Source organism: Neovison vison, chromosome 5 (assembly GCF_020171115.1).
Source record: "Neovison vison isolate M4711 chromosome 5, ASM_NN_V1, whole genome shotgun sequence".
Taxonomy (NCBI): domain Eukaryota; kingdom Metazoa; phylum Chordata; class Mammalia; order Carnivora; family Mustelidae; genus Neogale; species Neogale vison.
The window spans coordinates 55716370-55729346 of NC_058095.1; the positions used below are offsets into that span (position 1 = coordinate 55716370).

At 59.6% G+C, this 12977-nt stretch overlaps 1 protein-coding gene across 1 annotated transcript; it reads right to left on the reverse strand.

Annotated features, from left to right (window-relative positions):
- Window positions 1-2324: 2324 nt before the first annotated feature.
- Window positions 2325-12420, reverse strand: ZFP3 (ZFP3 zinc finger protein). The gene is made up of 2 exons (XM_044248874.1): window positions 12371-12420; window positions 2325-5069 (listed from the first exon to the last, which is right to left on the reverse strand). The coding sequence occupies exon 2, from the start codon at window positions 5059-5061 to the stop codon at window positions 3583-3585; it is 1479 nt and encodes a 492-aa protein (XP_044104809.1). The 5' UTR covers window positions 5062-5069; window positions 12371-12420; the 3' UTR covers window positions 2325-3582.
- Window positions 12421-12977: the final 557 nt, after the last annotated feature.

Here is a 12977-nt window from a genome sequence, read left to right on the forward strand (position 1 = left end):
AGTGCTGGGTGACTGTGCACCCCCCACCCCCGCTCTCCTGGAGCTCCTCCCTGGGGTCAGCACCAGAGGCTCTGGCTCCCTCCATCTCAGGGGTGCCCCAAGGCAGGTTGTTTGCACAGAGTTTCATCCCCAAAGCTGAGACCCACGATGAGGGAGCAGCGACTGAAGCCTTCTGGGTTAATGTTTTTCGAAGGTCAAAGTTGGCTTTCCGGAGCGAGGTAAAGGACTACAGGCAGGGTCCAAGCATGGGCTTCAGGTGGCCCGTGAGTCCCCTGAGGTCCTGCGCACATTTCTCTAGGCAGAGCCTTCCGGAGTCTCAAAGATTCCTGACCTTACAAGCATAGGGACCTGCCTCGGATCGGCAGTCACCTCGGAGGACATGCCGTGAATCTTAGACAGTGGTAACAACTATGAACGCCAGCCCTGAAATCAGCAGCGGGAAGGTGATCTTCAAAAAAAGCTGGACCGTCCAGATGATCCAGAACATTACCTCGTTAGCCAGGAAAAACATGGACTGCATATACCAATCACTTAGGATTGATGCATGAAACCAGTAACACAGCCCGCTGTGAACAATAAAGACCTCACAAAGCCAAGCAGAGAGTGGAGGACAGGGTCAAGTTTCAGCTGAAGGAAGGGCACAGAGCAGATGACTGTGGCCCGAGGGAGAGAGCACCCCGCACGGGATGGGTGACACTGGCCTAGGAGGTCACACGTTGACATGAGAACAACGTACTCTGGGATAATAAACATCAGGAAGGCGTCAAGTGAGTGAACCTGTAAGGACACACTTTATTTACCACCAGGGAAACGGGAAGGGTGAGAATGTACACCGGCCGGGCTGCAAAAATCCTCAAGGGTTATTTCTGGGCATTTAGGGAGGTCTCTGAGATTACAAGGCCCGGTAGCTCTAAAACTAAGAAAATTCGTGTTTCTTTTCCTCGATGAAATCCTACTTGCATGAGCGTATGACTATCGCCTATAATATTGGGCAGATTTTGACTCCCAGGTCCACAGAGAAGAGGGGAGGCCAACAGAAGAGGAAGGTCTGGGGCTCCCTGAGATAAGGGGGGCAAGGCGGATACAGACAGGGAGCGAGGGTACCAGCTGCACACACAGTGTGTGGTCGAGGTGGAGAGACTCATTCACCAGAATTCCTCCTGGGAAACAAGGACTCTCCTTGGGATAGGGGAGACCTCCCCCACTTTACCCACATGCTCCATGGTAACGAGAAAGAGGGAAGCCATGCTGCCCTCTCACGCTCCAGGAAGCGGACTGCTATCGAGGGTCTTTTCCTTTTCTGAGCTGGGGCACAGCTGGGGCGGGGCCGCAGGGAGGAGCTGGGTGTTGTCAGGTGCTAAGCCCCGGGGTGGGGGTGGGGGGTTTGGGGAGAGAGGGAAAAAACAGCGGTGGTTAGGTCAACAAGGGGCATTTGAGGATGTACAATGTGAGTGCCCTTCTCCACCTGCCCGTGGACACGTCAGTGGGAGTGGACTCTCGGGGGGGTGAAGTTAAATCGGGGTCAAGTTCTCAGCCAAGGCTGGCCAGTGATGAGTGTGGACATCAAACACGAGAACACAGGGGGCTCCTGGGTGGCTCAGTGGGTTAAAGCCTCTGCCTTTGGCTCAGGTCATGATCCCAGGGTCCCATCGGGTTCTCTGCTCAGCGGGGAGCCTGCTTCCCCCCCTCTCTCTGCCTGCCTCTCTGCCTACTTGTGATCTCTCTGTCAAATAAATAAATAAAATCTTTGGGGGGGAAAACCCCACAAACACAGGACCAGGAGTAGGGAGGGACAGGAACCTCCCAGTTTCACGTGACAGAGACACAGTCCAGTAGCATTTTCAGCTTGGACTTGACCAGCAATAAGAGAGCGCACTGCGCTTGTCATCCCCGTAGGGACGAGGGAGTTCGGAGACTCCCTCCCACTTGCGCCCGACCGCCAGACCAGAGGTGGGACAGAAGATGGGGACCGTGCAGCCTGCTGTTGCCTCGGGTGGCCCTTTTCTCAAGGGAAGGGTGTGAACCTGGGGGAGCACAGCGTAAACCCACTAAATGGGTTTTGCCTGTGAGCAGTTACATTTCCAAGGATGTTGACTTAAATCTCCGATATTCAAACCACATCGTACAAACATCGACGTGCACAGCCTGCACACACGGCGGTCGAGTCCACCCGTCCACGGCACAGCCCGGGGCTCCGGAGCACGGACAAGTCACCTGACATCCCTCCCACCCTCCTGGTCTTCGACATCCGACAGGAGCACCCACAGCCACCTTGTCGGCCGACGGCTGTACAACTCTGTGAATTAAAAGTCCTTCGACAAACATGGAAACCAGGTGAATTTTATGGTCCAAACATGGAACCCACTCAGCCACTTACAGGGGACCCACATCAGAGATGCCATGAAAGGAAGAACAGAAGGCGTCTGGCACTGGGCCTGGCACAGCAAACACTCGGGAAAACACTAGGAGTCAGTAACGCATGACAAAGAGATTAAACAGAGCACTGAGGACGTGTCCTGTTAGATGTAAGAAGTCCAGAACCGTGGGGCCAGCTGGACCCTGGAGTTCGCAGAGTTCATCTCCCCTCGTCTCAAGGTCAGAGCCGTCTCTACCTGCTGGAGTCCAGCTGCGCATGGCCTGCTGCCTCCTGGTGCCTCCGACGCTCGGACCTGCACACACCCGAGGAGGACACAGGACACTCGTGTGGAAGAAACAAGGGGGCTGCGCACAGCAGACGGCTCCAAGGTGAGGCCCAGGTCGGGCAGGAGAACTGGCCCAGCGTGGGGGCAGGTGCCTGCTGACAGCAAGGCTGTGTAGTCCCTGTGTGACGTCCTGGCACGGGACATAGGAGGCCAGCCGGCCGGCCATCCATCCATCCGCATAGCCCCCACGTCCGGCACAGCTGCCCATGGGCCGTTCCTGCCCTGCTGGATGGCCCAGGCTCGCTGCCCTCCTCCCGCCCCTGGCATCACCCACCAGCCCCTCAGAATGCTCAGAGCCTCGCTTGCCATCCTGGAGGTGGCTGTCACCTCCTCCGTCCTGCACACTCTGCAGAGGAACAAGGAGGCCCCGCGGGTGTGGAGTCCCCAAGCTTCCCGCCACCTCTGTGATCGTCTAAGGCTCCTCGGCAGCACGTCTGCAAGATGTCAAAGCTGCAAGAAGGTCCATCGAGCGTCCCAGGGCTCCGTGGCGGGCAGGAGGACAGGGAGGGTGTCCTCTGCTCGATTATCTTAACACCATAGAGGAAAATCATCCACGACTCAGCACTGCCTCTCTTGGAAGGTGGCGGAACAGTAGGCCCCCACAGTTCCTGATTAGTAATAATCCAGGTTATGTGGCCTGTACAGACCTAGAAGGCGATGGCATCCCCTTGGGGATGCAGGGAGGGGGTGCGAAGGCAGACAGAGGAAACACTGAGGCCTGAAACAGCATTTATGGTGGAACTCGTGATCCTGAAACCTCTCCGGGAACAATTCCTAAAAGCCTCTCCTATCCAACCACTGTGTGGGCTGACGAACCGCAGTGTGGTCCTCCCACAGGGTGTGCAGGCCCGGCGCAGGGAGGGGGCCCCACTCCGGGCGCTCAGTCGGCGCCGTGCACACTCTGGTGCCGAAGCAGGTGGGAGCTCCTGCCGAAGGCCTTCTGGCACTCCCCGCACGCGTACGGCTTCTCCCCGGTGTGGACCCGCTGGTGCAGGACGAGCTGGGAGTGCTGTCCGAAGGTCCTCTGGCACTCGCCGCATGCGTACGGCTTCCCGCCACCGTGGGTCTTCTGGTGGAGGAGCAGCTCCGAACTGTCCCAGAAGGTCCTCGCGCACTCGCTGCACTGGTGGGGCTTCTCCCCGGCGTGGACCCGCTGATGCGCCGCGAGGTGGGAGGTACGCCGGAAGGCCTTCCCACACTCGAAGCACTCGTAGGGCTTCTCGCCGGTGTGGATCCTTTCGTGCCGCAGCAGCTCCGAGTTGCCCCGGAAGGCCTTCCCGCACTGCGCGCACACGTACGGCTTCTCGCCCGTGTGGATGCGGATATGCCGGACAATCTCCGAATTCTGGCCGAAGGTTTTGCCGCACTCGCGGCACTCGTACGGTTTGTCCCCCGTGTGGATCCTCTGGTGGCGGATGAGCTCGGAGCTCTGGCCGAAGCCCTTACCGCACTGGCCGCACAGATAGGGCTTCTCGCCGGTGTGGATCTTCTGGTGGCGGATAAGGCCCGAGCTGTGCTTGAAGGCCTTGCCACACTCGCCGCACTCGTGGTAGCGCTCGTCCGTGTGAATGCGCTGGTGCTGGATGAGCTGCGAGCTGACGCGGAAGGTCTTGCCGCACTCGCCGCACGCGTACGGCTTCTCGCCCGTGTGGATGCGCTGGTGCAGGGCGAGCGCCGAGTTCTGGCTGAAGGCCTTGCCGCACTCGCCGCACTTGTAGGGCCGCTCGCCGGTATGGACGCGGTGGTGGTGCACGAGGTGCGAGCTCTGGATGAAGGCCTTGCCGCACTCGCCGCAGGCGAACGGCTTCTCGCCCGCGTGGATGCGCAGGTGCCGCCGCAGGCTCGAGTTGGTCCCGAACGCCTTCCCGCACTCCTCGCAGCCAAACGGCTTCTCCCCGCTGTGCACGCGCAGGTGCTGCAGGAGATGCGAGTTCTGGTTGAAGGCCTTCCCGCACTCTTTGCACGCGTGAGGCTTTCCTCCCACCGGACTTCTCTGCGCCCCGGGTGCCGCAGCCCTCTCGGCGGGGCTGGTACAGGGCGTGGTCCGGGGCACCAGCGGGTGCGGGCCAGGACCCCGGACGTGCTCGCTCTCGTCGCTGTCCCCGGACTCCTCACCCGACGGGGACCTCTTACAGAAGGCCGGCCCCGACACGAGGCCTTTCCCGCGAAGGGACGCCCGCTGTGCGCTCCCGTCCGCGGACGCTCCCGAACGCCTCACCACCGCGTCCTCCGCCCGGGCGGCTCCCAACTCCCGGCCCCGGCAAACCACCTGGGGAAATTTCTCCGACGTGGCCGCGTGTGGCTCGGGGTCTTCAGAAGCCTCCTCCTTGGGGATTACTTCCGCGTGCTCAGTCCCCATCTCACAATCTGAAATGACAGAGGGCAGGCGTGAAGTGGATGCAGCGCACAGGGCCCCCGCGAGAGCTGGCGCGGTCGGACCGCACACCACGGCGGCCTGGGGGTCAGCGCACAGGACAGGACCGGGGCGATGGCGGGCACGCCAAACGGAGGCCGGGCCCTGCCTGAGAAGCACGACATGGATCGTCAGAGGGAGACATGTAAGGAGAGGGATGCTCCCAAAAGATGGCCGGGGACCTGAGTGTGGCAAGATAAGTGGGAACAGAGGGTCCACTGCGAAAGGCTAGGTGAAGCGGCAGAGACCACACACTTCTCACCAGAGACAGGGTCCCTCCCTGGCGCTGACCTGTGGCGCTCATCAGGACAGGGGTCTGTTGCCAGATTGGCAGGGCTGACTGTCCAGAGGGTCCCAGGGCTGGGCCAGGACCAGAACCACAACAGAAGTCAGTCCTCTTGGCTCCCTTCCATTTGGGCGAGGTTTCCCTGTCTTCGTCTTCTCCAGGTTTCCACCCTATGGACACCTGCTCTCCCCCCCTCCATGGAAACGCAGCCCACACCACAGTCTGGCGCTGAGTCGGGCTCCGGCTCTGGGCTCCCTTCAGTTCCGCAGACCCATTCCTGCCCCAGGACCAAAGCTCCAGATCACTGCGGCTCCCTGGAGTCTTCACTATGTGAGAGAGCTTCGCACTCCGTCTTTTTCAAATGCTTCCTGTCGACGTTCACCTTTCTCCAAATAAGTTTATCTTTTTGTGAAATGGCCAAATGTATCCTGATGTTTTTATATCCAACACGTCTCTGTCTTTCCTTCTGGTGAGTTTTCTTCTATTTTCAAATGAGTTAATTCTTTTTATACATAACTATGTCAACTTCTACAGACTGTTTATAAAACAGCCTTTTCAGAGAGTTTCTTTTAACATAATTTTAGATCTAAACCTACACTTTTTTAAACTTCTAAAAGGCTACCGCAAAAGTTTTAGTTGTTACTAAAACTATCCCTTCTTCCACAGCTCATCACCCACAGAATAACGAACATATTTACTGCAGGATGGAACCTGGCTGAAGACGGACATCCTTCAGCCTTCTCTGTGGACGGGTTTGGCCACACAACTGCATTCTGCTCGGTGAGACAGGAAAAAGCAGACGAAAATGCGTGGGATGTCTGGGAAGTCTCCTGAGGGGACTGTCTTTCTTCACTCTTCTCCACACTGTGCCTGGGGAGACAGGTGGCAGGCAGGTGCCATCTGGGGCCGTGAGCACTGCAGCGTCCCCCCCATACCCTAGAACGGGGCAGAGCTGGAAGGAACTGGGTCCCTGGCGGCTCCACGGAGCTGCCATCCCAGCCCTAGAATGCCTGCCTCTGGACTTTTTTTTTTTTTTTTTTTTTTTTTTTTTTTTTTTGAGAGAGAGACATGAGCAGGGCAGAGAGCAAGGAGCCCCATGTGCAACTCAATCCCAGGACCCCAGGACCTGAGCCAAAGGCACATTAACGACCGAGCCATCCAGGCACCCCCAGAACTTTTCCATCTGAGAGAGAAACACGCCTTTGCCTTGCTTAAGCCATTGTGGTTTTTTGTTTTGTTTTTAGGAAGCCAGACCTTCTCCTAACTGGCACCATGGCCCTGGGGGGTTAGCTATCCTGGACACAGAAGCGGGGTCAATGCCAGAACGGGCCTGGCCTCTGTCCATAGAGAAAGCAGCCTGGGGCAGGGCACAGGGGCACTGCGGCTGATCAGAGGAATAGGATTCTCTGCCCGTTAAGTTGTGGCAGCTGAATCTCAAGGGGGAACAGGCAGTCGAGGGCCCTCACCCTACACCGCAGAGTCACGGAATGGTTTCTAAGCCAGGGAGTGACACAGACCATGGCCAGATAAGCATTTCAGGCCAAGGTGCACTAACAACCACTTCATAGCCAGAAAGCAGCAGGCCGGGACGTAGGACCTGTGAGAAGGTAGAGGCACGTACCAGAGCTGGGGGCATGAGCTGACCAGGGCAACAGCAGCAGAGAGAATGAAGAGGAGACAGCTGCAGAAAGAGCTCAGGGTCAAACTGTAAGGCTCGGCTGGGAGCTGACGGGGCTGGACACAGGGTAAGGAGGGGAATGCAGTCACAGACGATGCCCAGACCTCCCTGCCCATCATCATATGACCAGCGGTGCCAACGGTCGGGGGTCCGGCAGCAGCAGCTCATACGGGTGGCAAGAGGACCCATCAACGCTGTTTTGCACAAGACACGTTTCAAGGCATCCATACAGAGTACCAAGGAGTCAGCTAAAATGTCCCGGTCTGAAGATACCCTGGCCAAGACCAGAGACATGGCCCAGACTAGACTGAGCATCGCTGGTAGCAGCACCGTGTGATGGCCACTGCAGATAGGGCACAGACACCCAGAAGCCAAAGCTAGCGTGCAGGCTCTGCCGTCACCTGCCATCCTTCCCTCCGGGGCTTCCCGCCTTTCTCCGCCCCAGGAAGTTACACTCAGCATAGACTTTCACAACCCCCTGGCGACCAGCTACAGCTGTGGGGAGGCCCCACGGAGACCAGAAGGAGGGAGGACTCAGATCGGGGCATTTGTTCCCCGGTTCCCTCCTGTGAGGCCGCCTTGGGCTGGCGGTGTCCCCCCATTCACCGAAGGCTGTTCTTCCTCTTGGGAAGTCTGTCCGACCCAATCATCTCACAACCCCGGAGCCAGCAGCCTCCCCAGCCTCTGGTACCCCCAGGCCCAGCTCCCGGATCCACACCTGGATCATTTGTAACTAACCTCCCTCAATGACCCTAATCTGAATGAGCAGCTTCCCATCTGGACCCTCGCAACAGAGAGTGGGAGGACGAAGGGAAGCCTGCCAACAAGAGAAGGGATGGTGAGTGACCGAGTCACCAGGCCAGGGTGGACAGAATGACACAGGGCCGCCTGGAAAGTGCCTATGGGGACAGTCTGGTGGTCACAGGGGCCTGTGGGAGCAGACACACTGGAGAAGTCGAGCCCAGTAGCAGCAGACGGATGGACCGGTCTGTTGCTTCTTCCAAGAGTCTGGATGAAAGGACCAAGGACCTCCCGATGGGAGCGCCCCGCACATGCCCCACACATGCCCCACACATGTTGGTACAGAAGGCGTGGCGCCACCCAGTCCGGGACACTTGGAAGGAGCCTGACCTCTTCGTGGGGTCACTGAGTCCTGGAATCTCTGGGCTCCCCCGAGAGGACCCTCAATCTTCAGCTCCACCCGCAACACAGGCTCTGCCCTTCCCACGGAGCAAGGAAAGCCCCCCAAAGCTGGACTTCTCCTTTTTGTTGAAATTTTTGCAAACTGCGGTTGAGTAAGGGTCCACGGCACTGGGACTCAACTGCGCCCTCATTCGTGACGCACATGGGCTGGGAAGCACAGCCTTAGAGAGACGTCTGACACGCAGCCGTGGTCCAGTCCCACAAGCTGCTACTTTTCGGTCCCCGTCGACGCCCCACCCCTCCCCTGTCCCCTTCTCACCCATGTCTCTCCTACAGTCCACCGTCCAGCGCCTCACAAGGTTGGAATTCTCAGAACCGCACAGAAAAGCACTTGTCCACGGTACAACAGTACAAGCGTTCTATCTGCCCCCAATTTCAAGATCTGGTTCAAAAGTCAAATCCAGAACATCTCCCCCAATGGAACGTGACCCCCTGACCTTTCCTCCCCTCTGCCTTCTGCCAGCGACACGGTACTAGCGTCCCTGGCAGGTCACACTGCTGTATGCCTTTCTGGCAGCTCCTCACGTGTGCGTCAAAGCCGAGGGCATGCGGCAGGCCTCATGCTCATGCAGAAACACTCCCCTCCTCACAGCCTAGATTCAAACTTCCAGCCGGAATTTCCTAACTTTGTCTCTCACGTCCTCACTCTCCTAACCCTGAAACTGGCTGCTTCTGGAGAGAGAGGATGGCGGTGTCACCTGAGCAGGAGGGGGGACGGCTCCTGGTCCTCGGTCTGGGGGGACATGCAGACCTCTCCTAGCTCACCGCAGCTCAGAACACGGTCTACAGCTCTGCAAACCCAGATTTGTTTTTCACTGCACCCCAGAAAAGCACCCGCAGAAAGCCTCACCCAGAGTCCCGATGCACCCATCAGATACCCATGTAGCCACTAACAAGACCTTCGACTCTAAAGTGGGTTTTTTTTTTTTAAAGATTTATTTATTTATTTTACAGAGAGAAATCACAAGTAGATGGAGAGGCAGGCAGAGAGAGAGAGAGGGAAGCAGGCTCCCTGCTGAGCAGAGAGCCCGATGCGGGGCTCGATCCCAGGACCCTGAGATCATGACCTGAGCCGAAGGCAGCGGCTTAACCCACTGAGCCACCCAGGCGCCCCAAGACCTTCGACTCTAAAAGGACCATGCTGCCACCGAAACCCTGAGAACTGCATCACAGCTTGCAATTAGAGCAGGAAGACTGTTTGATTCTTAAACAACAATCCTCAGCCTGGAATGAGGCAGGATGCACTCCAGTCCTCTGGGAAATGTGCAGAAACTAGGAAATTCGAAACGACGAATTCCAGGTCCCACCTCAGGCCTCTAAGAATCCCCGGGGCAGGCCCAGGGCGCTGGGGGTCTAACAACTGCCCTGGGGGATCCTGATGCCCCAGCAGGGGTGGGAGCTGCTCCAAACTCAGTCTGGGACGCTTGGCTCTACCCAAGGCCTGGCCTACCGCGCCCACCACATGTGTGAAGCTACAGGATTACACGGACACTTCTTTTCTCCTTTCTGACCCTCCCGCTGGGCTGGGCTGGACTACCCTACCCTCCCCTCCCCTCCACTTTGCAGACCAGACAGGGCAGATCCAGTCCCGCATGCTAGAGGCTCTTCATGGAGGGAAACCCACACTTGTGCACCCATCAGACCTTAGCTGCTGGGACAGGAGTGGAGTTTGCCCCTGGCTGCCTAAATCCGAGTTCATACCAATCTCCAGGGATAGCAACATCACTCAATCCTTTGAACTCATCTGCCCAAAATCATGATGTGATTTGTCATAAACACTGACTAATCTGGCCACTGACACTGTGCTTAGGTCTTTTTAAAACATCTGTTGAAAGCAAAGATTTCTGAAAGAGCTACAAAAAGCCCAAGAATCACTCCTGTTGCCAACAGACTCCGCAGGGTTGCACGCAGAGGCTGTTCCAGCCCAGAGGGACACACAGCGGGAACTGTAGGGAAGGCATGGTGGGAGACAGGTCTCCCTTTGGTAACAGGACGAGAGCAAGCTGAAAGAGCAGGAAGGGAAAGCTGCAGGCCAGGGGTCCACAGGGTCCGCTGCCGGGCAGATGCAGATAGGGCAGGGCAGGCATGCAAACGGGCTTCCAGACAACGTTCCCCAGGCTCAGAGAGGTCACAGATGGTGTCTGCACACCCCCATCCCCACAGAACTACAACAGCACCCAGGCAGAGCACGAGGCGAGCACCAGAGTAAAGAGAAAAGGAACAGAGGGAGCATTGTGGCCTCGGCGTAGCATGTGGAGGCCGAGAGTCAGTGAGAGCGATGGCATTCTGATGCGGAGAGGGACCGGGAGTGCTTACTATGTGCTGGGCGCAAAGTGACGCACAGACGTTACCCTGGGAAACCCTCACAGCCTCCCTAGGAGACAAGCATGCCCGTGTGAGGAGGAAGAGCCGATCGACATCATTTCCCCACCCGCTCCAGCCCCAAAGCAGCTGGGAATTTGGGGACATGGCGGTGGAAGAATGAGGGACTTGAGGATGTCAGCCAGGACACAGTGGAGATGGGAGAGCAGGACAGGGAGGGGGATGGAGAGGGGGAAGGGAGGGAGGTGTGGCGTGTCCCCAGATGGAAGTTTCAGAGAGGCGGGGAATGTGATAAGCACACAGCACACGGAATCACAGGGCAAGGATCCTGGCACGTGGCCCAAGGTTTAATTTTGAAATGCCAAAATTCATGATACACTCAGAATATCCTTTGCAACTATTCAAATTTATGATGAAACGTTTTAGAAGTTGAGTTCTGCATAGGTATGGGGACTCAACGCTTCTCCAATCCTTTTACGGAGCATTTGATCAAAGAAGTGGGCAGTGGTCTTACAGGCTCTGCAGGAGATCTGAGCTCTGGGAGTGAGCCCCCACCGAGCTAACCCAGACAGCAAGACCACCTCCCTTGCAAGGGACTGTTCAGAACATCAGGGACGGATCCGGGGACGGACATATGCCTTCATCTGAGTCAATGATGTTCTGAGCAGGCTTGCTGGGAGTCTCCGGGAATAGTTCCTACCATCCTGCCCAGCTTGTGGATGACGTCAGGGAGAGCTCATAAAAATTGAGGGACCGTGGAGCCACTAGGCTCAGTCCATCCGGGAAGCACTTTCCTGCATGGCTCCAACTGTGGGAGCTTATACACCCGCAAAGGCTGAAGCCAGCGTGAGCTGCATTATGTTACTTACAGACAAAAAGCATCTTAAGAGATATCCTTTCCCCTAACTTCTGAAACGCCCAATCCTACCAAGTGTCCAGCATCCCCTACAAGGATCTCCCCCTCCTCGGGGTGTTCGCTCAGGTGCAGGACCAGAAAGCTGCTGGGAGGGTCCTGCGGGCCAAACACCGGCTCTTCTTTCCAGTGTCGTGGCCTTTGGGAACAGGTGTTCCCGCTTCCCGGAATACCACCTCCCACTGTGCGCTTCACCAACACGCACCGGCCCGGGCTCGGCCACACGCAGTCCCACTCTCCTCCCTGACCCCGACGCCCCTCCGTCTGCTGGCAGTCACGCCGCTGTACCGTCTGGCACGCCCCACCCGGCGCCTGGAGCGTCCCGGGCGGACGGAGCCGGCTCACGAGCATCTAAGCGCGCTACCTACACCGCGAGGATGCGGCGCTCTCGAGGACTAAACGGATATTTCATGCCCTCTCGGACCCCAGGGGCCCAGACCGGTGCCGGGCAGGCCGCGGAGGCGCGTCGCCCGGGTGGGCGGCGGACCGGTCTGTCGAGCGCCGTCTCTCGGCTCTCCCGGGTCCCCCCGCGGTCTCCCCGCCAGGACGGCTCCCGGACCCCCGCGCTCAGAGACGCTCCCATCCGGCCCCCGCCCCGCCCCGGCAGCCAGTGTCTGGCGGGGTGGCCGTCCCGGCCGCGCTCAGGGCCGCGGGGTCGGGAGGCCGGGGGCAGGGCGCGCGCGGGGACGGCCCTCGCAGAGCAGGTGGGGAAATGGAGGCGGGTTGAGGGGGGCGCGCGGCCGGCCCAAGATCACAGGCCGGCTCGGCGCGTCCTCCCGGCCCGCGGGCCAAAGCAGCCTCTGGGCCCGGCCCCCACCCCGCCGCGCCGCGCCGCGCCGGGGGGAGGTCTCACCGCGGCCGCTCGCTCCGCGTTCGCCCCGCGCCGCGCTCCCAGCCACCGAGCTCTCCGCGTCCCGGGCGGCTGCGGCCGGCGCTTCCACTTCCGGCGCGCTCGGCCAATCAGCGCGCGCCGCCGGCAGCGGAGGAGCAGGTGGGCGGCCCGACCCGCCCCCGCGCGCGCCCCGGCCGACCCGCCCCCCGCGCCCTCCCCGGGCCTCCACCCGGGACCGCCCAGGAACTCCCAGCGCCGCCTCGCCGCCCCTCGCAAGGTCTGCTCAGCGGAGAGGCACCCCCCCGCCGGCGCCCGCGTCCCCCGCACCCCGCGGGACCACCGACGAGCAGGGTCCTCCGGCTGTCCTAGAACGGCCCCGGGGACGCACTTCCGCCGCGGGGCTGGCCGCTCTGCGCTCCCCAGTCGCTGCCCCCGTGTCCACCTGCGCCTTCGCCCTGCGCCCCATCCCCGCGGCCCTCAGCCCGTCAGGCCCCTTCCCGGAGCGCCGAGGGCCTGGCGGGCGCGGACCCCTGCATCCCTGAGCGCGGCGAGCAGGGAGCCCGCTAGGAGGTCGGAAGGCCTGCTCGCGGGAGCGCCCTGGGGGCAGCGTGCGGGGCACCGCCGGCCG